At 46.0% G+C, this 24,524-nt stretch overlaps 2 protein-coding genes across 8 annotated transcripts in view; one reads left to right on the forward strand and one right to left on the reverse strand.

Moving 5' to 3' along the window:
- Positions 1-24,524, forward strand: part of CCT6B (chaperonin containing TCP1 subunit 6B) — a 37,735-nt gene that overhangs the window by 1,238 nt on the left and 11,973 nt on the right. For 3 of the 7 annotated variants that reach the window (XM_045190057.2, XM_024553633.3, XM_045190058.2), the window contains exons 1-6: positions 10,733-10,921; positions 12,581-12,644; positions 13,244-13,378; positions 18,290-18,463; positions 20,101-20,204; positions 24,156-24,266. In XM_045190057.2, coding sequence (XP_045045992.2) covers positions 10,785-10,921; positions 12,581-12,644; positions 13,244-13,378; positions 18,290-18,463; positions 20,101-20,204; positions 24,156-24,266 — 725 coding nt within the window. In that variant the 5' untranslated portion in view covers positions 10,733-10,784. Of the gene's footprint in view, positions 1-10,732; positions 10,922-10,955; positions 11,315-12,580; positions 12,645-13,243; positions 13,379-18,289; positions 18,464-20,100; positions 20,205-24,155; positions 24,271-24,524 lie in introns of those variants that run through there. The other 4 variants (XM_045190059.2, XM_071219410.1, XM_071219409.1 and 1 more) reach the window with 4 other exon arrangements.
- ZNF830 (zinc finger protein 830) lies at positions 7,318-10,629 on the reverse strand. Its single transcript, XM_024553890.4, has 2 exons — positions 9,374-10,629; positions 7,318-7,712 (listed from the first exon to the last, which is right to left on the reverse strand). The coding sequence occupies exon 1, from the start codon at positions 10,604-10,606 to the stop codon at positions 9,500-9,502; it is 1,107 nt and encodes a 368-aa protein (XP_024409658.1). The 5' UTR covers positions 10,607-10,629; the 3' UTR covers positions 7,318-7,712; positions 9,374-9,499.

Below are 24,524 nucleotides of genomic sequence, written 5' to 3' on the forward strand. Positions count from 1 at the left end.
CTTTAGGTATTAAATTATCTTCTAGACAAAATCTGAAGGTGAAATGAGGATAACCTGAGTGAACAGGTAGATGACGGTGCCATTGACTGCAGCAGGAAACGGGAGGAGAGGAGGAGGCACCTAAGGGGAAAGGGTGAGTTTTGTTTGAATATTTGTTTGGCCCCCCACGATTCCATTGTCTGGAGTGGGGTAGAGCCTCGAATGTGTCACAGAACGAACGAGGTGTTGTTATTGGAGGGTCACTGGAGGCTCAGGTCCTGACTAGCAGTGAGTGAGCCTGAGCAAGTCTGTGTTGCTGCGTCTACCGTGTTGTTTGGGACATCCCCATGACCACATCTTTCCCCCCGGCCCCCTGCTGTCCAGTGCTGTCTCCACCAGCCACATGTGGCTCTTGAGCTCTTGACACGTGGTTCCTCTGAACGGAGATGGGCTGTGAGTGTGAAGTCCACGCAGATGTCAAAGACGTGTTTGTTACCAAACAAAACAGACCGTAAAGTATCTCGTCGATTATTTATGTTGATTACAGGTTGCAGTGATGGTTTTGGATGTGTCGGGTTAAGTTAAATTACTGGAACTAATTTGTTTCATTTTTACCTGTCTGAGAACATGGTGGTGGTGACTAGAACATACAAAACTGTGCGCTTAGTTCACGTTATGCTTCCGTGGGGCAGCGTCGCCCTAGACTTCAAACCTGTCTGGGGAAAGGGACATCTGTGTCTTAAGCACCTTCTTCTCCTCGGTGCCTAGATCAGTACTGGGCACGTAGTAGGCACCCAGCACTTGTTTATGAGTCAGTGAATGAGACCCCTGAGTGACTGGAATGAATGGATGAAGCTCTGAACGTGCTCAGCTCCCTCAGTTCATCACATCGCACCTTTGATGTGCTTGACACAAATACCCCCGAAGACGCAGGTTCTAAATGTTTTGCTCGGTTAGATCTCCTAGGAACCCAAATGATTGCTCTCTCTTACTTAGAGATCAAAACGGATCAGAGGCAAAACGGAAGTCGCTGGCAGTTGCATTTCCTTAGAGAAGGGGGAACTGCCACCAAGGAGAAGGCGCTCACGGGTGGTGGGAACCACACAGGCTTGGGTTTGCCTTACGATCCACCGCTGGCTGTGTGACCGTCATCTGTTTTCCCAGCTTCTCCAGGTCTCACCTTTCACGGTGAGATGGGGGTCAAAATCCCTCTCAGGACCGTGTGTGACAATTAAATGAGATGACCGATATTAACTTGCAAACTGCTTGGCACTTGGGGGCATTTCAGTAAATGTACATTCCCTCTGCTCCCCAACATGGACACATTCACACCACTGCAGAGTGCAATCATTCAGTTGCTCATCGATCAGTCAATTATTTATTGAGTGCCCGCTCTGTGTTAGGCACCATAACAGGAGCTGGAGGACAGCAGATGTCCCCGCCCTTGTGAACGTACCAGGTAAGTGTGGGGGACGACATGGTAAATGGTAAGTGCGTAGTGTGTAAGGCGAGGTGGGTGCTTTGGAGGAGAAGAAAGGAGAGGAGGACAGGAGGCCCCAGGCGGGCCAGGGCTGGGTTGCGGCTCTGAATACAGGGGCCAGGAAGGCCTCACCAACAAAGTGACGATGGAGTAAAGACTGGAAGGAAGGAAGGAAGGTGAGAGCCAGGTGGAGTTCTGGGTAGAGGGAGCAGCAGGTAAAGGCCAGGACGCGTCCATCCCGTTGGGAGATAGCATGGGTGTGGCTAGAGTGGCAGGAGTCGCTGAGAAAAGGCGGACGTGAGGTCAGCAGGGCACCCCAAGACAGGTCCTGTAGGGTGCAGTGGGAAGCTCGTGGATTGTGCTGGACAGAGAAGTCGCGTGGTCGGACGTAGGTTTTAACAGAATTGCTCTCGCTCTGGCTGCTGCGTAGAGAATTTGGGAGTGAGTGAGGTGGCTTCTGTGAAGCTGCGGGGGAGAAATGAGGGCCACTTGGATGTTAACAGTCGAAGTAGTGAGAAACAACCTGAGGCTCCTGGACGCCTCGGGGGTCTGTGGACAGGCTCTGGGGTGACCTTGAACCTCCTGAAGTTCTTCCGTAAATATTTGTGTGTAAGCGCATTTTTGAAGGGGGAGTTTTATTGGGTGGAGTCTCACGATCCCAATCAAGAACTTCCTTGGTGGCAAATAAGCAGGATTCCTCCTGCCAGTTCCTATTATTCCAAGTCCCGAGGTGGTGACGCCCTTGCCTCAGACCTTGACCCCAAGTCCTCCAAGGCACTGATCCTGTTTCTGAGCCTGTTGGAGCTTCTGCCGTCCCTTTTGAGAATGCAGCAGAACTGCCAGTTTAGTCTCATCAGGATTGTTACGGGGGAAAAAATCACAGGAAAATGGATTCTGTTCATTTTTTTAAAATAAAGGTTTATTTACTTTTAGAGAGAGAGGAGAGGGGAGGGAGAGAAACATCATTCAGTTGCCTCTTCCATGCCCCCGACCCAGACATCGAACCAGTGATCATTTGGTTTGGGGGTCGGGGCTCAATCCACTGAGCCACGCCAGCCAGGGCAGAGTCTGTTCGTTTTTTATGCTGCTCACTATGCATGCTTGGCAGCTGTGGGCAAGAATAGGGAGAAGACCCCACACCTTCAGAGAGACAGCACTTGAGAGGCTAGTTTGCACTCAGTGGATTCATTTTTTAAGAAGTTCTGGTCTGTGAGTCATGTCCATCTCAGCGCTGAGAGCCGATGTTATGATTTGATTTTCTAAATGATCACCTGATTAAAATAAGTTTAAAAAACACAGTGGTGGTGTTTGCCAGGATAAATATTTAAAAGGGAACAGCTGCAGCAAGATGAAATCATTCAGATCAGCCCATGGCATTCTTAACACAGGCTGAGGAGGCTGGTTCTTAACCAGAGGGGCTTCTTGGCCTCTCCTCTGAATGTCTTTGTGCTGCAGCTGCCAGTCCGGAGTAGGGCAGAGCAGAGAGAAGTCGAGTCAGGTGTGCCTTTGGGAATGGCTGATCTGCCACAGAGGGATGGGCTTCGAGGGGAGGGTTGAGGTCACAGGTACGGAGAGAGACTCAAAGTTGCTCCCATCTCTCCTGAGCTTCTAGGTTGGGTTTTCCGGTGTGAAGGCCTGGTGGTCATATTTTTTAGGAGGCAGGTTAATCATTTTCAATGAGCCTACTTGGAAAGCAAACTCCAGTTCTGCCTCTTCCCCTGGACTTGGGGCCGGTTGATGGGTAGCGTGGATGAATGTTGGTTTTCCAGCTCTAATGTGGTGGCAGAGGTTGGAGACCAGGTTGAACACTTCCTTCCTCTCTTGTTCCTCATGCCGTTTCCTGAATACCACAAAAGCCCTCCTTCTCTCCTTCTCTGGGAGCTTCCAGCCAGGTAGTCCAGTGTGGTGTCCCTCTCCTGCCTTCAGCTCCAGGTTCGGCCACTGTGAAGGGAAAGCTCTCTTGTTGGCATTTCCATTACACAGCGCTCTCTGCATACCACTGAACTTCGGACACCAGACATGGGGGTTTTCTACACCCAGCAATTCCATGACAAGCTGGGCGTCCTGCAACTTAATTCGGTTCTGACACTGTTACCTGGAGTCAGTGTCAGATTGCACAGGGTAAGGGCTCAGTTGCACAACTGCTCCTTCCCACCACTTAAGGTGGTGATCAAGTCCAGGATGTGACCTGTGCTTCTGACTGACGGGCTACCTATCAGAGGTTCCCACAGCCCCCTTCTCTGGTTCCATTAATTTGCCAGAGAAGCTCACAGAACTCAGGAAAACAGTATACTTAGTGGATTACTGGTTTATTATAAAAGGATGTAACTCGGGAACAGGCAGTTGGAAGGGATATACTTGGCAAGGTATGTGGGAAGGGGTGCAGAGCACCTCCACATGCTCACTGACCCAGGGGCTCTGGAGCCCCATCCTTTTGGGTTTTTGTGGAGGCCTCATCCCATAGATTAACCATCACACAATTGCTGAAATCATTAGCCACTGGTGATTGAGCCCAGTCTCCTGCTCCCTCCCTGCGGGAGGACGGGTGGGAGTAGGGGCGGACAGTTCTGACGCAGGAGTCGGACAGTTGGTCCCACAGGCAACCAGCACCCACACGTGGGAGCCTTCCGGGTGTCACCTCATTAACGTGAACTCCAGTGTGGCTGGGAGGGGCTTGTTTTCAATAACAAATAACACCTTTATCCCTCTCACCGCTCTCATCATTTAGGAAGCTCCACGGGTGTTAGGGGCTCTGTGACAAACCAGAGGAAGGCCAAAATATGTACAGGTATTTTTAGTGTACTTCACAGTGTCACAGCTGCACACCGGTGGGGGCTTCTCGGGGAGGACCCAGATAGCATAGTGCCCTGCGAGCGCAAAGCAAGGCTCAGACTAAACTGAGTAGGCGGATAGCACATGGTGCGTGAGAGGGGAAAGTCGGACTCTGTGTGATCTGCTCGGTCTCACAGTAGTAAGTGATGGAGTCCCGCCCAGTTTCTCACAGTGTTGACACACCACCCGACTGTAGCGTTCTTGAAGGTAGGGCCGTGTCTTGTTCATTTATTCAGGTAGTGCTGTTTGAGTGTCTGTACTGAAAGCACTCACTTGCGTGCAACTCATTCAGTCCTCGGAGTAATCCCAGTAGAAACAGTTGCTCTTCCTGTTTTGTAGTTGGGGGACTACGGGTGAAGGGACTTACCCAGAGCCACGTAGTTAAGAAGTGGTGGACCACAGGGCACAGTGTAACCGGTGTTTCCCGGTTGGAATGTCTGGGAATTAAAGTCATTATTCTCGCTTCCATCAGAGACTGCTAAGGAGTTAAATTTGTTGGTGGGGAAATGGGGGGAAGCAGAGCCGTGTGGAGATTCTGATAAACTTCAAGAAACGTGGCTTCCTAACCCAGCCGGAGTCTCTGAACGGCACCCTTAAACTTGACAGTAAACGTCTCTGATCTTAATTCTTGCTGGTTTGGGGAATCCACATTTTAGTAGACTATTGGACTGGGAATCAAGTTACATCTTAGTACGACCTTAGCAATGAACTTGCAGAGTGACCTTGGACAAGATGTCCAAAATGGAGGTGATAGTTGTTTTACTCATCTGGGGGTGTGGAGGCTGGAAAATACAAGGTAATGTTCAATTATGATGATGCCAGTGAACGGAGGGACTTGGGGATTGTTGCCTTGAGCAGGCTCCCTCACTTCTGAGCTTGTTCCCTCATCTGTGCGATGAGGCTGTGCTTTACAGGGCTGCTCTGAGGAAGAGACGCTGCATGTCAAGCCTTGGCATTCTGCCAGACACGTTGGAATTCAGTAAATGGTAACTATTGTTAATAACCCGACAGCCTAGCTTGGTTGATACTCTCTTACAACCAGCCTCGGCAGACCAGCAAAGAGGTAACACGCCCACACACAAAAGCAGTGACCACACCACCGACCACCCAGTCAGTGCAGTCCTGGGAACGCCCCTAGAGGTGACCGCTGGCTCCCCAGTGCGCTTGTAGCCTGCCAAGTGCTGTTAGGAAAATGGGGGTGCAGCCAGATGGAACGCCTTTCCTCCTCTGAGGCTGGGAGTGCTTTCAGTGAAGGATGGCTGGAGCAGAGACACTGAAATAGCTTTCACTGCCAAGTGACAGGCAAAAATGAGCCAAGCGAAGTGGTGATGGCAGAAAAGGGGACGGAGGACTGAGAGCAGCTGGGAGGCCACGTGCCCTTGCGGACTCTAGTCTCTGCTGCCATTGACTCACTTTACCCCTCCTTTTCTCCATTTAAGATGCCCCTGGGCAGGCAGGACCGCCCACTAGCTCCTGCTGACACGTGGCCATCCCTCTGTGCTGTGTGATGCCACGAAGAATTGTTTTTCAAGTCCTCACCCGAGGACGTGTTTATTGATTTGAGAGAGAGAGGGAGGGGGGAGGGAGAGAGAACTCGCCCTGACTGGGATTGAACTTGCAACCTTTTGGCGTACAGGATGACGCTCCAACTGAGCCACCTGGCCAGGGCGCAACCCCTTTCACAGGTCGTTTGACTCGTCACACCTGTGAGGTAAGCCCGTCTTACAGTAAAGCAGACCCAGGTTCGGAGAGGTGCTTGCCTGGGGATCACTAGCCATTAAAAAGGAGAGTGGGACCCTGAGCCCGTGTTCTCTCTTCTCTTGCCAGTTCCCTTCTTTTCATTACTCCACGCTAATTCAGTGATTGTTACTATTAAAGATTCTAGGTCTAAATTACATTCATTTTCCTGCAACTTTAATTCCACAGTCTCATTTTGTTCCTTGGGATGTAAAAAGTAGTCATTACTTCCATCATTAAATGAGATGTATGTGAAAGCTTTTATAGATTGTAAGGCACTGCGCAAAGGTACACTTGAAGGCTAATTAGGAAGTCAGCATTTTTCTTCTCCCAGTTAGAGGAACTGTGAGGGAGAGGATTACCTTTGTAGCATTCACAGTAATTTTAATAGATTGTTGCCTGAGTTATGGGGGTTTTCTAAAAGGAGAACGAGAGACTGGAGAAACCCTTGGGCCTAATTCTTACCACTTGGGAATGGGAACGTTGTTGGCTTTCTAACGCAGAAACCTGTTTGACCAGCTCAAAGAGGTATAAAGGAGCTCTCTGGCCTGTGGTGGACAGGAAGGACCCACTAACTCCTGAGGCTGTTTATTTGGATCTCTGGCCTAACAAGGACTCACCTGATTTGGCCAGGGCCCCATCACTCATGCTCTGGGATACAGAGCATTGGGAGCAGATTTTTTTAAGATTTCATTTATTTATTTTTAGAGAGAGGGGAAGGGTGGGAGAGAGACAGGGTGAGAAATTGATCGGTTGCTTCTTGCATACCCCCAATGGGGAAGGGAATTGGACCTGCGACCTTTCGATTTGCAGGACGACTCCCAACCCACCGAGGCACGCCGGTCAGGGCTGGGAGCAGGTTTTGAGGGCTTTTTGGACTTCCTAAAAACGCAGTGGGGTTTGTGTGTGCAGTAAGCTCTTTAACTGTGTTACACGTGAGGACTCGGCAGCCTCAAGGCTAAGCAGTTGTTGAGAAAGTTCCAGCCCTTTACAGCACGGCAGTCAGGGCCCTCCACATGGTTCAGAACTGGCCTCTCCAGGAACCCCCCCCCCCCCCACCCCGTTGTCGGGAGTGAACGCTGCTCCAGTTAAATTGTTCTGCCCGCTGCCCTTCTGAGCATGTTTTATTTTTCCTCGTGCGCAGCTTTCTCTCTAAGCTGCACTTCTAACGGTAGCCGTCAGTCAAACGGCAGCCTTCAGTCAAACGGCTAGTGAGTACTTGGAATGTGGCCAAACTCAGTCTAAACCGAGTCGTGCTGTTAGATACCCCAGATTTAAAAAATGTAGAACCCCATGTAAAACATCTCACTAATACCTAAATATTGGTTACGTACTGAAACAGTATTTTGGATATATTGGGTCACATTCATTAAAAATAATTTCACATTTCCTTTTACTTTTCCATGTGGCTACCAGAAAGTTTTAAAGACTGTATGTGGCTTGCAGTGTATTTTTAAATGGACAGTGCTACTCTAGGTCATTAGCTGAGCTGCTTAGGCCAACACGGAACTGGACCTACCATTCGAGCCATCGTTGTACTTTCTCATCTGATGAAATAATAAAGCAATGAGTGGTAGGAAACTCGAGTGCGGTTTCTTTCCTACAGTCCAGGCAACACGCCCGCTGTGCCTCATCCGACTGAAGGGGCCGTCACCGGTCAGCTGACAGCACAAGAAAGCACAGTCTGTTTGCAGAAGGCGAGAGAATATTCTCAGTAAAGTACTAGATGATTTCTTCTAGGCACCACACTCAAAAAGCCCTTTAATTCCATCTTTACCTCCTGTTTTTCTTCTACTTCTAGTTGCTAAAATGTTACTGGTTTTTCCTGTGAAATTCTTTCAATTCTGTGTTTTCTCTCATCCATACCTAATCAAAGTCTCAGTTACCCTGTTTTTAAAATCTAGTTTCCAAGTAGTCTGCCAGCTTCCCTTCCCCCATGCTCATTCCACTCTACAGACTACACAGCCCGTACTGTGTGTAACCGGACAGTATATACTGCGACTGAAGCTGTCTTCCGTAATTTTCTTTTAGCAGATAAATTTTTTTTGCTCAAAAGCTTTTCCCACATTGCCTACAGGATGAATTTCCATCTAGTGTTCACGGCTCTTTCAGACCTAATGTCTTGGTTCTCTCTCCATAAAACCTGAGCTTTAGGGAAAGTAGACTTTATGCAAATCACTTAGAATCCTGCCTCACCTATACTGTAAGAACTGTACAAGTCCTGGTTATTACTACCACCACTCACTTTTGACTGCTGTATGCATTTCTATCTCCACAGCACTGCTAGTTCCTTTTTCCTATTTGGATACCTCTATCTCCAAAGAGAGGAGTAATGATTTAAACCAACAATAGCACGAGCCAGTTGTTGTTCAAGGAGAAAACATACATAGCAGGTCCTTGAATAACGTCGTTTGTTCGGTATCCCTTTGTTATAACGTTGGTGAAAATGCCACAGGAATTTAACTTGTTGATATCAATTACCTATGGTAAACTGATTTCAATATAAGTGATTTCACTGCACTTCCAAGAACTTATCAATGACCTTAGGTGAGGACTAACTGTATATTCTTCCTACAATAAACAAACCAGTAACTCTGAACCCTAATTTGCCATAAAATTTAGGACTGGATTGAACATAAATAAAAGGTAGTATTTCTTTTATGCAATAACAGCAACCTATGAAATGTTTACAAAATAAAAAGCTTGAAAAAATAATGGGTTCTGGATTTTGGGCAGTGGCTCTCCAATTTTGGTGTGATTAGAATAAACTGGGAAGCTCTCGAAATTAATTCAGATGCCTGGCTCCCACTCCAGATTTAGTGAATCAAATAGTAGGGCTTGGGCACATATATTTTTAAAAAAGCTTCACAGTGGATTCCCGTACATCTTTTTAAAAGTTTTGTGGGCGAGCTTCATGTGCACCTACATCCAAGAATCCTTGGTTTAATCAAGAGACACTTTGGGAGAAGGAGGCTGGTCACGTTTGGCATGTTTTTTGAAAGAGAAACAATACGGAGAACTGACTGACTCTGAATGACTTATGAATCTATGAGCAGTATTCTTAGAAACAACCACCCAAAGCTCCCACCCTTGAGTTTGATCGGGGGGTCAGAAAACAAAAAGGCATATATATCCCAATACACTTGGTATTCACCTAAAAGCTTGTCTATTGGTTTTACTTCTATTAATATATAAATTTCAAAAACGGAATTACTAAGTAAACATGTTTATGTGCAATATTTACAACTTGGATTTTTTCCAACCCCAACTTATATATTTCAACCTATAACTATGTGAAAAACGTTGGCATTTTAATATGCTTAAAAAATTCCAAAACAACTTTACCTCAAAAATACTTTAAACCAATTTTCCAAAGTGCTATTTTCACAGGCTCGCATTTGTACCACAACCACCTAGTCCAGGAATGGAGCGACGGCGCTTTCTATGCAATCGCCGAGGGTCCTCGCACACCTATAGCAAGGCCCCCTTCACCCTCCAGTCCTGGGACAACAAATCCTGCAGTTCTCCCTCGTCGTCGCTGTCGACGTTCTCCTCTTCCTTTTTCTGCAGTTCCTTTATGGCCAGGACCTCTTTTAGCTTATTTTTTAGTTCATCCTGGCGATTCCGCAGTTTTTCCACCCGACGGTAGCACTCGATCTGCTCGTCAATCTCCCCGATCTGCCGGTCCAGCCGTCCCTCCTCGTCCTCCTCGGCAACTATAGCTTCGGATATAGTGTTGACCTGCCGCATGGCTTTTTGAAACTCGTCCCACTCTTTGTCCATCTGGTCCTTTGGGGCGTCAACCTTTCGTACCCTCGCATCTATCTCAGGGTCGTCAAAAAAGCCTTCTGGCAATGCTTCCGCAGTGTTCTCCTTCCTTTCCACCACTTTTTCCTGTATTTCTGCTTTCTCAATGGACCCCGAGTGCGGAACTAGAGGGGCCTTGGGGGGATTTGTATTCGAGAAGTCGCTTGGCAGCACACTACCTCCCGCTGCCTCCCGCGAGGAGGAAAGTGAGTGTTCCTTGCCCTGCACGTCGGGCGGCTGCTTGCTGGCGTCCCCCTCTTGTCCTTCTCCGCCCTCCTCCTCCTCCTCATCTTCATAATCAGGGAGTAAACCCAGTCCCGAAGTCTTACCGAGGGTCGCTCTGGCGGGCTCCTTTCCTGCGTGGTCGACGCTGGTGAGCACAGCAGACGTGGAGGGCTGTGCCTGGGCCACCTGCGAGGCCTTCGCCCTTTTAGCCTCTGGGATGTCTGCGTCCGGCGCCTTCCTCTTGGCGGGCTGAGGCCCTGCGCTGGCGGACGGCCCCTGGCTGGCCTCCTTCGCGCCCTTCAGCTCGGCCACTTTCTCTCGGTGCAGCTTTCCCAGGATGTGAGTCTGCCACAGGAGCTCGCTCTTCACCGGGGTGTTACACAGGGCACAGCTCAGCTGCCCCAAACGGTTGTACTTGGCGAAGGGAGATTCTATGCGTTTCCTGTTGGTGCTCAGGCGCTGCTTCTCCTTCATCAGCCGCCGCAGCTCGTCCTGACTTACCACCCGCTTCGCGGCCGCAGGCCGGGCCGAGGCGGACGACGCCATCTTCGCGACTAGCCCAAGGCGTTCCTGGCTTCCGGCGCGGCGATGCCTGATAGCGTAACTTCCTGTCTTGGCGAGGATTGGCTGAGGCTCCAGAGCGTGGGCGTGGGCGCCGGGTTTTAGCTTGGAGTCGCGGCCGGGGTTGTTTTTGACGGTCAGGTGGTTCTTCCCCTGTCCTGCGATGGCCGCGATCAAGGCGGTCAACGCCAAGGCCGAGGTGGCGCGGGCCCAGGCGGCCTTGGCGGTCAATATCTGCGCCGCCCGAGGGCTGCAGGATGTGCTGCGGACCAACTTGGGTCCCAAGGGCACCATGAAAATGTGAGGCGTCGGTTAGGCCGCCGGCGGTTGGTCGGGTGTCGGGACCGGCAAACGTTCCGCCAAGAGCGTGTGAACACACTTGTGGGCGATTTCCCTCATTTTCACGTCTGCCCTGGGGCCCTCTGTAGCCGGGTGGAGGAGGAGGAGAAAAGCCTCCCTAAGGAAAAGGCCCCACCCGCCCCTCCCACCGACCAACTTTTCGTTAAGGTTGATGTGCACTTACAAAGTCCATGTAGTGTTTCACATGGCACGGAAGCCAGCTAACTCCCCTACCCTTGAAGACTATCTGCTTGTATGCCGTCGTTTCGGCTTTGTTTGGGGCTGCGGCGCCGCGGAGAGGCACGGCTTTGGGCCTGGCCGGCATGGGTTCAGATCCGAGCTCCCGCTGTAGCCGTGAGTCCTTAGCAAGTTACTTGGGCGCTCTGTGCCCAAGGTTCTTCCTATCTGTTCAGCCTTTCAGCATGTAGCTATTTAGCGCCATGCTTTTCCTTAGGGGAGAGTGAGGGACAGAGACTAGTGAGGGCAAAAAGGTGTGAGAGGAGGGATAGAGTGTGAGGAATGAGCGAAGTACATTAACAGTAGAACAGTAGTTAGTATTATGTACTAACTGGGGTACAGAGAACGCAGAGATGACCAAGAAAATTTCAGTTTTGGTAGAAATGAATGATGTATGTGTATGTGCTGTATAATACGTAGTATGTATTTTGAAGTATGTGGCTTGCATTATACTTTTAATCACATAACATGATTTTACTGAGGAAAGGGGCTACTTATTAATGGGAGAAAGAAAAGACTCAAATAACAGTTGGTTTTTTATCATAGTCTTGAAAGGTGAGTTAGAGTTCACTAGTTGAAGAGGTGAGTAGGGTCTTGCAGATACAGCAGTTTCAAGAACAAGGAAGCCAATTGGTGTAAATCCAACAGAAACAAAAACAAACATAATGTATTAAGGGAACCACAAGATGTCATTTGATAGATGGGACATTTAAAATAGATATAAGCCAGATCGGGAAAGGTCAGCTATGTCATTGCTAAATAGTTTGGATTTAGCCTTGAAAATGGTGGAGAACGTGAAAAGCATTGAAGGATTTCGACCCGGGAACTGCCTGAGCCATTCCGCGTTATACAACGATAAACAGACGGTAGATAGCAATTCAGAGCTATGTGGGTGCTGAACAGTGCGGGTGGCGGATGGTGATGATGCGGCGGAGACGGAGAGGAGGGAGTGGTTTTAGGTTGTCGAGAGTTGACAGAATTTGATGATCTAATAAATACGAGGGACGGAGAAAGAAGCTAAATTGAGCGAATGAATGGTAACATTTCATCAAAGTAAAAACCCTGCAGGAAATTCACCAACCTGTGGCTGGCAGACTTCCAAGTACTCTTCCTGAGCAGACCACTGTCATCACTCGCCAGTGACTCTCACTCTTAAACGTGGGAATGCGCCACCTGGAATGAAATCGCCGCGGCAGTCATCTGGGGAAAGTGGTTCCGGGGGCCGCAGAGGGCGGGCGGTGCTGCGGGTGGTGCCTCCCCGGGTTCGGGGGACGTTTTCCAGGCCGAGTTCTCTGTATTAAGGTGGACGGAGTGGCGAGCACAGGGAGTGTCTTGCTTGGCTCTTGCCATGTGAGGCTAATTACACCACTGTTTTCTGAACAGGCTTGTTTCCGGTGCAGGCGACATCAAGCTCACCAAAGACGGCAACGTGCTGCTTCACGAGATGGTGAGCTGACGCTGCTGACTTCCATCAGCCTTACTGCGCCTGAACTGAGGACATGGCACCATTTGTGTATCTTTAAACCAAGGCTGTCAACTAAATATTGCAACCAGGAAATATGCTTGTAGGATTAAACCTCAAAAAATGTTTGGGGTGTTTTTTTTTGGCTGTTTTCAGATCTTTGTGTAGTTTAAGTAATAGCTTAGGGATACTTCCAAATTAGTTGCATCTTTTAAAGACACTGCATTGTTCTTCACAATCATGGAAAAGTAAAAAAGTCCTTTGCAATTTTAGTAAATATATTCCTCTTCAAGACTGAAGGATTTCATGTGATTTTGGAAATGTCATTGCATTCCCGAGCAAAGACTGTTCTATAAAATGTTCAGATCTCATTAGTTCTCAACTGTTAACTTTTGGTCTTGACATTTATTAAGCATTGGTCTTGATATTTATTAAGTATTGATAATACAAAACTTGTGAACTAGTAGAATGAAGCTTATTCAATTTCTTAATTTTACTGTTGACATTAAGGTTATCTTGGTTTTGGTGGACTATTTCTGTATTTTATTCTCTGTCTTTCTAAATCTGTTGCTTGCTTTTTCTAGCAAATCCAACACCCAACAGCTTCGTTGATAGCGAAAGCAGCCACGGCCCAGGATGACATCACAGGAGACGGCACCACTTCTAATGTCCTGATTATTGGGGAGTTACTAAAACAGGCCGATCTTTATGTTTCGGAGGTATTAGAATTCCACAGAGTTCACATCTATATGCTACTTTATTCTGAATGGAAAGTTGATTTTTTTTTTTACACCAGTAAAATGGTTTAATTGTGGGGGGCAAAGGTTAATATGAAAATATTTTTTGACATTGTAAATGGAAAATAATAATGAAGTATTTTAGCCAAACCAATTTCTTTTATTGGAATTATATACCTGTTTTTAAAATGAAAAATTTAAGATATTTGAAAAGGTAAAAAATGAGCCATGTACCGATGACTATAACGGCCTAAGAAAGAAAGTATCACTGATAACGTTGAAACCAAATTATGGTTTTAAAAAATAACTGGGAGAAACTTACTATTTTTAAAATTAAGCTTACTGAGGTGACATTGTACGTTTCAAGCGTACAGTTCTATAATACGTCACCTGTCTATTGACGTATCTAATACGTCACTTATCTGTCTTTGGGTGTGCTCACCAGCCAAAGTCTAGTCTTCTGTCACCGAATATTTGCCTCCCCCCACCCTCTCCCTCCTCGCCCCACCCCCCTTCGCCTCTGGTAACCGCTGCACTGTTGTCTACGTCTGTGAGATTTTTTTTTTTGCTTTGTTTGTTTGTTGCTTTCTGTTTTATACCCCACATATGAGTGAAGTCATGTGGTTCTTGTCCTTTTCCATCTGACTTATTTTGCTTAGTGTGATGCTCTCAGGATCCATCACGTAGTTGCAAATGGCAGTATTTTGTCCTTTCCTGGGGCTGAGTAGCGTTCATTGTATGCATCTGCCACACTTCTCTATCCAGTCCCCAGGGGGTTGTTTTCAACCCTGGGCTACTGTGAATAGTGCCGCAGTGAACATAGGGGTACCTGTATCTTTAAGAATAAGTGTCTTCAAATGTTTTGGGTAGACACCCAGAAGGGGGATTGCTGGGTCGTATGGGAAATCTGTTCTTGATTTTTTGAGGAGCCTCCATATTGTTTTCCATAGTGTCTGTATCAGTTTCCGTTCTCATTGCATCTTTTTCTCCACATCTTTCCTAACACAGGTTACTTCTTGTCTTATTGGTAACAGCCGTTCTAGCAGGTGTGAGGTGGTATCTCATTGTGGTTTTGATTTACATTTTCCTTATAGCTAGCAAAGTGGAGCATCTTTTCATGAATCTGTTGGCCATTTTCATGTGTTCTTGGGGAAAATGTTCAGGTCCTTTGCCCATTTTTAACTGGATTGTTTGTTGTTTTGGTGTTGAGTTGTATGAGTTCTTTCTGTATTTTGGGTACTAGCCCCTTACCGGAGGTTTGTTTGCAAACATCTTCTCCTGTTCGGTTGCTTGCCTTTTTGTTTTGTTGCTGGTTTCTTTTCCTGAGCAGAAGCTTTTTAGTTTGATGTAGTCCCATTTATTTACTTTTGCTTTTATTTCCTTTGCCTTTGGGGTCAGGTTCAGAAAAGCCTCTCTCAATCAGAGGTCTATAAGTTTAGTGCCTGTGTTTTCTTCTGTATGTTTTAGTGTTGCAAATCTTATATTTAAGTGTTTAATCCATTTGAGTTAGTTTTCGTGTATGGTGTCAAATAGCAGTCTAGTTTCATTCCTTTGCATGCGGCTTGCCAGTTTTCCCAACACCATTTATTGAAGAGGCTTGGCTTTGGGAGAAAAATTGCGGAAGGCTTCCCACATTGTGAATTTACCTGCCTTTCTAGTTTTACTTCCCTATACAGACGGTCTGCTGTGGCCAGACTCCTCCTTTCTCTAGCGTCTGCAGTCGTGACAGGTATTTCTCCCTCTTTGCCTCTGTTCAGTCTGTATTCTTTCCTTGGCCTTACCTATCTGTCTTCTGCAAGGATTTGAATTGTCCTCTCTTTCAAGGAGCACTTCAGCAAAGCATAGCCTGGTCCAAATGCTAAAATTATTACTTCTTTGTGTTTCAGTTAGTATTGGGAATTGTCTATTAATTTAGTACCTTCAACTTATTTCAGTAAGGATGCTTTTGCCTGTTAGCAGTAGAAACTTGATTAAAAGTCACTTAAACAATGAAGAAATTATCTGCCTTAGCAGAACGTAGAGAGATAAGGCAGGCTTCCAGGGCCGGTTGATTAAAAAATTCAGTCAGTTATCAAGTACTCAGGTCCCTTCTGTCTTAGCTCTCCTACTTACACTGCTGTTTCATCGTAAGGCTTATTTTCATCCCGACTGTGAGACTGTCAGGGGAAGTCGAGACCACCTTCTTCCCTTAGTAATTCTCAGCAGGAGAGGGAGAGAGAATACCGTTCACCCAGCTATGGAACACAAGTCCTTATTTCATGTGATTGGGCCAACTTTGGTCTTATGTCATCCTAAACCAGTAACAGTGTTTAGGGGAATTGACTTAATCTAATCAGGAGCCACCCCTTGAATCAGGGATAGGGTCAGCTTCCTCTCAAGCACTGGAGGAAGAGGCAGACCTAAACGAAATTCGGGTCGGGTTAGGAAGAGAGAAGCTTGCGAAGGGGGAGATGCCGGCAGGCATCGACAGACTCGTGAAACTGTGTGTCAGTGCGGCGGTAGAGCTAGACGTGGGCTATACCGTGAACGCTGAGCGGGGTGTGTCCTAACCCAGCCTGAGGGAGTCAGGAAGCGCTTTCTGGAGGAAATAAGGCCTGGGCTCAATCTTTCGGATGAGAGAGAGTGAGCCACGGGAAAGAGTGAGGGGTAAGGAGAATGGCACTCCAGGCAGAAGGAACAACGTGAGCAGAGGCGCAGAGAAGGGGAGCGACGCGCTGTGTGTGCACGGCTACAAGACGTTTGGTGTCGGTGGGGTTTAAGGTGATGCGGACAGCAGTGAGTAGGCTGGAGAGGTAGGTAGGAGGGAGCCAGGTCGTGGAAGGCATGGAGTACACCAACCAAGAAGAGTACGGTTCATGTGAACGTACTACTGAGTGAGCCCTGGCTGGTGTGGCTCAGTGGACTGAGAGCCATCCTGTGAACCAAAGGGTCGCCGGTTCGATTCCCAGTCAGGGCACATGCCTGGGTTGCGGGCGGGTCCCCAGTGGGGGGCACAAAAGAGGCAACTACACACTGATGTTTCTCTCCCTCTCTTTCTCCCTCCCTTTCTTTCTAAAAATAAATAAATAAAATCTTTATAAAAAATACTGAGGGGACAGTTTTAAGAGGATCAAGACTGGAGGTTTTCAGAGTAGTCCGGGTAAAGAGTTGAAGGCCCTGGCCAGGGGAAGTGTTTTGAAAATGGGTAACAGCAGGCTCTGGAGTCAGGCCTGTGGGTTTAAATCCCAGCTCCACTTCTTAAGTGCCCACTGATCCAAGGCAAATTACTTATCCCTTTAAGCCTCAGTTTCCTCATCTGTGAAACAGGAATAGGAATGGCAACTCCCACCTCATGGTGGGAGAGGACTAAATTAGATAGTGCGTGCAAAGCTCTTTAGGACAAATGCTCAGTAAAGGTCAGCTTTCAGAACTTGGTATAAGACTAATGCAAAGGAATGGAGGCAATAAATTAGGCTTAGTTCCAGCTTCAGTAGGTTTGCGCATTACTTTTCGGAATAAACAATTCTGTTTCTTCAAAAAAAATTTTGTTATAATGGCAGACCTATGGAAAAGTTACAGGAATATTCCAAAGAATAACATTTTTCTCAGGGAAATAAATGTATATATGTGTATTTATACATGTGGTAATGTACATGTTTTTTATGAACGGTATAAAAATAAGTTGCAGAGGCCCCAGCTGGGTAGGTCAGTTGGTTAAAGCATCGTCCCAATATGCCAAGGGTGTGGGTTCAATCCCTGGTCAGGGTACACACACAAATCAACCAATGAATATATTAATAAGAAGTGGAACAACAAATCAGTTGCATGCTCTCTCTCTCTCATAAAAAAATAAAATATTTTAAAAGATTTTATTTATTTATAGAGAGAGGGGAAGGGAGAGAGAAAGAGAGGGAGAGAAACATCAGTGTGTGGTTGCCTCTCCTGTACCCCCCAACTGGGGACCTGGCCTGCAACCCAGGCATGTGCCCTGACTGGGAATGGAATCGATGTCCCTTTGGTTCACAGGCTGGCACTCAATCCACTGAGCCACACCAGCCAGGGCAATGAGTAAATCTTTTAAAAAAAAAGAATAAGTTGGAGATACGACAATCTAAATAGTTAAGTGTATATTTCTTAAAACCAGGGAATTCTCTTATGTAATTCAGCATAGGGGTCAAAACCAGGAAACTGATATTAACACTGACACATGGATGCAGGTTTTACTCGATTTCATCATTTGTCCCAATAGTGTCCTGCACAGCAGAAGGAAGTCCAGGTCCAAGCGTCACGTTCAGCCGTCGCGTCTCTTCAGTCTCCTCAAGGCTGAGCCGTCGTTTGTGTTTCTCGACAGCGTTATGTTCAGAGCACAGGCCAGTCACTCTGTAGGAAGCCCCTCAGATTGGATTTGTTTGTGTCCTCAGATGAGACTCAGGTGATGCGCTTCTGGCAGGAATACCACGCAAGCACAGTAGTGTTCCTGATGCACGGTGTCACCAGGCACGCGTCTGTCTGTCCCATTACTGTGATGTTAACTTTGAACACTGAATGAAGGTGGTGTCTGTCTGCCAGTTTCTCCGAGTCAGTGACGATTCTTTTCCTCTGCAGTAAGAGGACTTCTTTTGTGCCCATTCGGAAGGGCGCCACATGGCAACAATGTCGTAATTTTCAGAAATAAAAAGAACTTACGTTGTTGTTTTTTTGGTACTGGAGTTAGGATTTTTCTGTAAGTTTGAGATTGTTTTAAGTGTGAAGCAATGAGAAATTACTTTTATAAATTATATACATACACTGATATTTAGTGGTATTGCTGTGAGTAGTACTACTTTTTTTAGACATATCTACTAATGGGAGAGGATGGTTACTTTTACTTTGCATGACATTCTTTATAATTTAGATTTTATGTTGTTTTGATAGGGCCTGCACCCTAGAATAATAGCTGAAGGATTTGAAGCCGCAAAGAAAAAAGCACTTGAAGTTTTGGAAGAAATTAAAATGAAAAAGGAGATGAAAAGAGACTTCCTCTTAGATGTGGCTCGAACATCTCTACAAACTAAAGTTCGTGCTAAACTGGCTGCCGTGCTAACGGAGGTCTGTGATTACATTTACGTATTTAGAGAGAGTATAGCCTGATGCGTGATTTTTTTTTTTCCTATAAGATAATCAACTATTGCATGTGGTTCTTTGGAACATACAATAAATCATAAAATATGTAAGATGAACAAACGTTTGTAGGCTTGCTTACTGACTAGATTTGATTGGTCAGAACAGCAGGTATACTTTTTTTCAAAGGTGTCACGTGGGGGTGATGTACTGGTCTCCTCAACCTGGAGGTCGTACGTGCCCTGTGAGGAGACACATGGGGGAGCTGTGTTGGCAGCGTGCCGTGCAGTGAAGGGGACCACTTCAGTGAAGCTTGGTTGTTCTTGCAACACTCACGTCTGGGAAGTGCGCGGTTTCTTCTGGTACTTCTGAACGTAGACTGTGTGTGCTCTCAGGGCAAGATTAGGTATTTTGGGAAGTCTTTTATCAGGGAGCTACGGTTTGGTGATATCACTGCTGCTTAGCTTTGCGGTTTCTGAAACTTGAGCGTATTAATGTATCAGGAGTGATGAGTTCATAACCAAATTCACAAGATACCGACATATAAATCAGGATGCTATCGTGCTAATTTACTTGGAGAAATGTAAATACCAAATGGATTGGAACACCTGAGTTGTTTCTGGGCAATTGTCCTTACCAACAGGAAGACCTAGGTGGGAAACCAGATGAAAATCAGACCATTTCTTACTGAGCAGAGTCCAGTGGAGACTCTGCTGTATTTTCTGCTTTGGGAATGCACGTATCAAGTGGCCAGAATCTTCGTGCTGACTGGTTCGAGCCTCAGTCTCTTTTGGAGTTCTAGAAACTCCATAGAAACACTGATACTCTCATTATCCAATATTTCTGTCATTATTTCCTAGTAAGTTCCCAAACCAAATATTCTGTTACATTCAGTAAACTTTTCTAAGGTACTCTTTTTGCTTTATTTATATTTTAGGATGGTTGTGCTATCGCACTTAATTTCTTAGTCATTGTCATACTACTGTCTGAGCTGAGTAGCGGGGTGTATTGTGCTGCGCTTCTCAAATTGCTCATCCCTGGGGATATGTGGCAGAATGAGCGAGGCACTTCTTTCTGGAGCGTCAGTTTTCACTCTACAGTTTTGGGGGGAAAGCATTATTTCCACGTTAAACCAAACGTGTATACAATGGTGCACATGGAAAGTTTTCGTGATAAAACACAAGACTTAACAATCTCATACTGTTATAGCCAGCAAATTCGAGCTGTGCCCGTATGTCACACCCCCTTCTCTTCTCTAAAGGTGTGCTTCGGTGGAGAAGTCGGGGCAGTGTTGGCGTGGTGGCACGAACGGTGGCCCGGCAGTCCCAGAGACCCCATTCTAGTCCTGGCCCTGCTACTGCTGTCTAGACCTTGTTTTAAGACTGTGACTTCTTACAGTCTGTGTTAGTTTTCTCATCTGTGAAACAAAGCGTTTGGACCTAAAGATCTCTGAAGTCCCTTAGGCCGTAATGACTGGCCTCCCTGACCAACTGGCACGTTTTGGCCTTGCCCTACGTTTGGGAGCCTCAAGCTCTTTATCTGCTTAGTCTGGTGATAGATTACTTGGGCCAGTGGTTTTTTCAGTAGCCCAAATAATTTACTGTTCTCATTCACTTCTCTTTCAGGCTGTGGTGGATTCTGTTTTGGCTGTTAGAAGACCAGGTTACCCTATCGATCTCTTCATGGTGGAAATCATGGAGATGAAGCACAAGTCAGAAACAGATACAAAGTAAATCACGTAACCTTTGGCCATACGTAGACTCTAGGATCTTTGGTTATCTTCGGCTATTCTTTCATTAATTTCATTAGCTATTCATTCAACATATGTTAATTGGGTACTTACCAGAGCCAGTCACTATTTTAGGTGCTAGGAATGAAAAGTAAACAAAACGGAATTTCTCCAAGAAGCTTGCATTTCTAGTTGGAGACAGTAAACAAATAACTGATAATAAATGCTGTGAAGAGGCTAGAGTAACTGTGTGGGAGCGTGTGCACGATGTAAAGTGGCATGAAATTACACTAGAGAACTAGGGAGGTCTCTGAAGAAATAAGGGAGCTAGCCCTGTGAACACCTGGAAGAGAGTCTTCTAGGCAGAGGGAACAGCAGTTGCAAAGGCCCTGAGGCAGAAGTGCGCTGGAGTGTTACATTGTGCCTAGAGCGGTGCCAGGGGAAAAAGTGCAGGTGATGAGGTCAGAGAGGTGAGAGGGGCTGTGCATTTAATATCACCTGATTATGTATGTAGCATCTCGTTGAGTTTGGACTTAAGTCATTTAAAATATTCTATCATGGAAAATCCTAAACACATGTAACAGGAAAGAGAATAGAATAGTGAACTCTTACATCCCTGTCATTCATCTTTATCTATTTTCGGTATATAGCTAATCTTATTTCCCTTATATATTCCTTTTCCTTTCCCCATCCCAGACTTGGATTGTTTTGAAGCCAATCCAGATATCGTATTTCATCAGTAAATACTTTATCTCTAATGTATATGTGTATATTTTTACTTATTTATAGAAGTTCTGTTTGGTTCTTTCTTAAATTTGTCATATCACTGATTATGGTTTCCTATTCCCTGCATATCTTCTCAAACTTACGTTTTATTTCTTTACCCATATAGTTCATATCTGATAATTATCATATTTAAAGTCTGCCTTATCTGTTTGTAGTGTTTGTTGTATTTTGCTGGTTTTTACTCATCCCACTTTGTTTCTGTATGTGCCATTCATTGTGTTTGAAAAAAGTATTTGTAGAAATAATTTGCAACCTAGGACGAAGGTGCTTTCTGAACAGAGGTGTTGGATTTGCTGCTGCAAGGGCTCCAGAGACTAAATTAAATCAAACCCGCAGCTTGAGGCTCTCCGGGAATGTCTAGTTGTTGTGGGTTTTAACTGCAAGTCCACGTGAGGGCTGCTTGCTTCCAGTTCATCCTTCGGATTTATACCCTGAGTATGTGACCCACTGGGGTCCCCACTTCACGTGAAGAGGGTCTTCTGGGAGACTCTGTACCTTGGATGAACTCTGAGCTTTTAATTCTCTTCCCTTCTCCTTGTGAGGCCATTGAAACCAAAGTTCAGATTTGCCTGAATTGTCAAGTGACCTTATGACGAGATCCTGCAGTTCTCTAAGGGTTTCTGTTTCTTTTCAGTTTTGAAAAGAAGATTGCTTTGTAGCTCTTCACTATCTAATAGCTTTCTAGTACTTTGGAGGGTTTTTTGTTTAACCCAGTATTGTTTTGGAGCAGGAACGGTCCAAAGCGGCCTACCTACCGTTGCTGAGGGCAGTGCGTTTCTGATTTGGGTTTCAGAAGGGCCCTGTGGCGCCTGTGCAGAGAGCACACTGTGGGGTCGGGTGGGAGGGGCCAGGGCCGAGGCTGGGGACCAGGGAGGGCTCCTCTGCCATGTAGGTGAGAAACGAAAATGGTTTAGGTCAGGGCATTCTTAGAAAGCAGGACCAAGAGGATTTCTTAATGTTTTGACATCGAATGTGACAGAAACAGAGGAGTCAGGGATGGCTGTTGGGTTTTTGCATGAGCAGCTAGAAAGATGGGGGTGCAGTGGCACCTCCTGGGTGGAGAAGACTGGGAGGCGCAGGTTTGGGGAGTGTTCTATTTTGGATGCCTGTTAGGGATCTGTGTGAAGAGGGTGGGTGCAGAGTCGGAGAGATGTGTCTGGGGTTCAGAACAGTGGTCTGGCCTGGAATACGTATTCGGAAGTCATCAGTGAATGGATGACTTAGAGCTACGAGAGTTGATGAGGTCATCTGGGAAGTAAATACTGATAGAGAAAAGGGGGATATTAAGGATTGGGAACTTTGGGAAACTCCACCGTCTAGAATTGGAAAGACAAGGAGTGTTCAGCAAAGGGGACTGAGAAGGGGTAGTCAGTGTGGTAGGGGGAAAGCCGAGAGAGGGGTGTCCCAGACGCTGAGAGAAGGAAGTATTTCAACGAGAAGAGAATAATCAGCTCTGGTACATGCTGCTGACATGTACAACAATTGAGCAATTTGAGCAAATTGTTGTGAACTGAGAATTAACTATTAGATTTGGAAAACATTTGTGGGTTTTTTGGTAGCTTTAATGAGAGCTGAGTCAGTAAAGGGGTAGGTGTGGACGTCAGATTGAAGGTGGGCTCAAGAGAGAACAGTTTGGGCAGAAGTGAGGGTGCAAATGTAGACAACTCAGGGGAGTTCAGCTATAAAAGGGGGCAGAGAACTGGGGGCATAGCTAGGAGGGAATGTGAGAATGGGGTTGAACGTGAAGAATCCTTGTTTTAAAGATGGGAACTATTACGGCAAGTGTGTGTCCTGATGGGAAGGCTCCTGTGGGCAGAAAGACTTGATGTGGGGGAACAGGGAGCAGTGTAGGTGCAGAGCAGGAAATGGGGTATAGTAGACAGGAGGAGGGACTAACCTGAGAGAGGGGCACGGACAGGTCCTTTTTAATTGTGGGGTGTTCAGGTTCAAGTGCAGGTGGATTGGCAGAGGTAGTAATGGCACAGCATTTCATTTTTCTTAAAGAAACAAGGTCATTTGCTGAGGAAAAGCAAAGGAGACTTGAAGAGTGAAGAATATTGAACATGTAGTTTGTTTGTTTCTTCCTAAATAAAACATCGTCATGTTAAGTTAGGAGTTAAGAGTAATCTAGTTAGATTAAAACTTTGAAAACTTCCTTATAATTATATTTAACTGTTTGAAAATTATTTCCTTAATACATAACAACTATTGGTTATAAAAGATTCATAAGTAGAAATGCCATTCCCTAAATGGGCATAAATGAATTTTTAAAGAGTTATAAAGATATTTACTCTTGAAGGAACATTTGGAAAAGAGGAAAAAAAGACCCCTCCCCAACATTATCTATATTTTTATATTCCTAACCACTCAAGCATAATCCTACTCTTTTACTTTCCTTTCATATTTTTTCTTTTCAATGCCAAGGTGCTATTTTTTAAAAAAATCCTCACCTGAGGATATGTTTACTGATTTGGGGGAGAGAGGAAATGAGAGAGAGCGAGACAGAGCGAGACAGAGAGAGACAGAGAGACAGACACATTGATGTGAGACAGCAACGCGGATCGGTTGCCACCTGTGTGTGCCCCCACCAGGAATTGAACCCACAACCTTTTGGTGTACGGGACGATGCTCCAACCAATTTAGCCACCTGGCAGGGGCACGGTGCTTGTCTTTTTTCAAAAGAATAGTTACTATCATGTTTTATATGCAGTTTGTCCTTGAGTGCTCGCCAGCTGCCCCCGAAAACACTTGTCTGTCATTACGTAGTTTTTGTGACCGCGAAGAGCTGGGCCACCGTTCGCTGGCAGCGCTCCATCGTGGCTCGTTCAGGTTCACGTTTCCGTTGTCGCATATAATTACGTTGAACAAGCGTTCCTGAGAAACTCAGGTGTGCCTACCTTTCATTACTTGATCTGCTGTGTCACTTGTTTGGGCACATAATTGAGAGGATAATTCTGGGTTGATTTTGCCGAGACTTAACAGTCACAGTGTGTTAGAGTAGGTTATCATTTCTAATTTTACTAATTATGTGTTGGGATTAAAACCGGTGCAAGGAAACAGTGTGCGCCCCGGCAGTTCTGCTACAACTTTACAGAGTGTAACTCTAATTTTATACCAAGTGTTAGAGTGTATAGTCAAAGAAAGAAACATTAAATATTTTAATAGGTTGATAAGAGGATTAGTTTTGGACCATGGTGCGCGTCATCCGGAAATGAAGAAGCGAGTGGAAGACGCGTTTATCCTCACTTGCAATGTATCGCTAGAATATGAAAAAACGTATGTATGTCATTTACTCTTTATAGCTTTTTTTTTTAAGATTTTATTTATTTTTATAGAGGGGAAAGGAGGGAGAAAGAGGGAAAGAAGCATCACTGTGTGGCTGCCTCTCACGTGCCCTGCACTGGGGACCTGGCCTGCAACCCAGGCATGTGCCCTGACTAGGAATCGAACCGGTGACCCTTTGGTTGTCACGCTAGCGTTCAATCCACTGAGCCACACCAGCCATGGCTACTCTATATAACTTTTGAAATTGTT

The sequence above is a fragment of the Desmodus rotundus genome, chromosome 9 (genome assembly GCF_022682495.2).
Source record: "Desmodus rotundus isolate HL8 chromosome 9, HLdesRot8A.1, whole genome shotgun sequence".
In the NCBI taxonomy this organism is placed as follows: Eukaryota; Metazoa; Chordata; class Mammalia; order Chiroptera; family Phyllostomidae; genus Desmodus; species Desmodus rotundus.

Excerpts from the sequence above, each read along its gene's own strand:
- ZNF830 (XM_024553890.4), bottom strand. The coding sequence starts at position 10,606 with ATGGCGTCGTCCGCCTCGGCCCGGCCTGCGGCCGCGAAGCGGGTGGTA.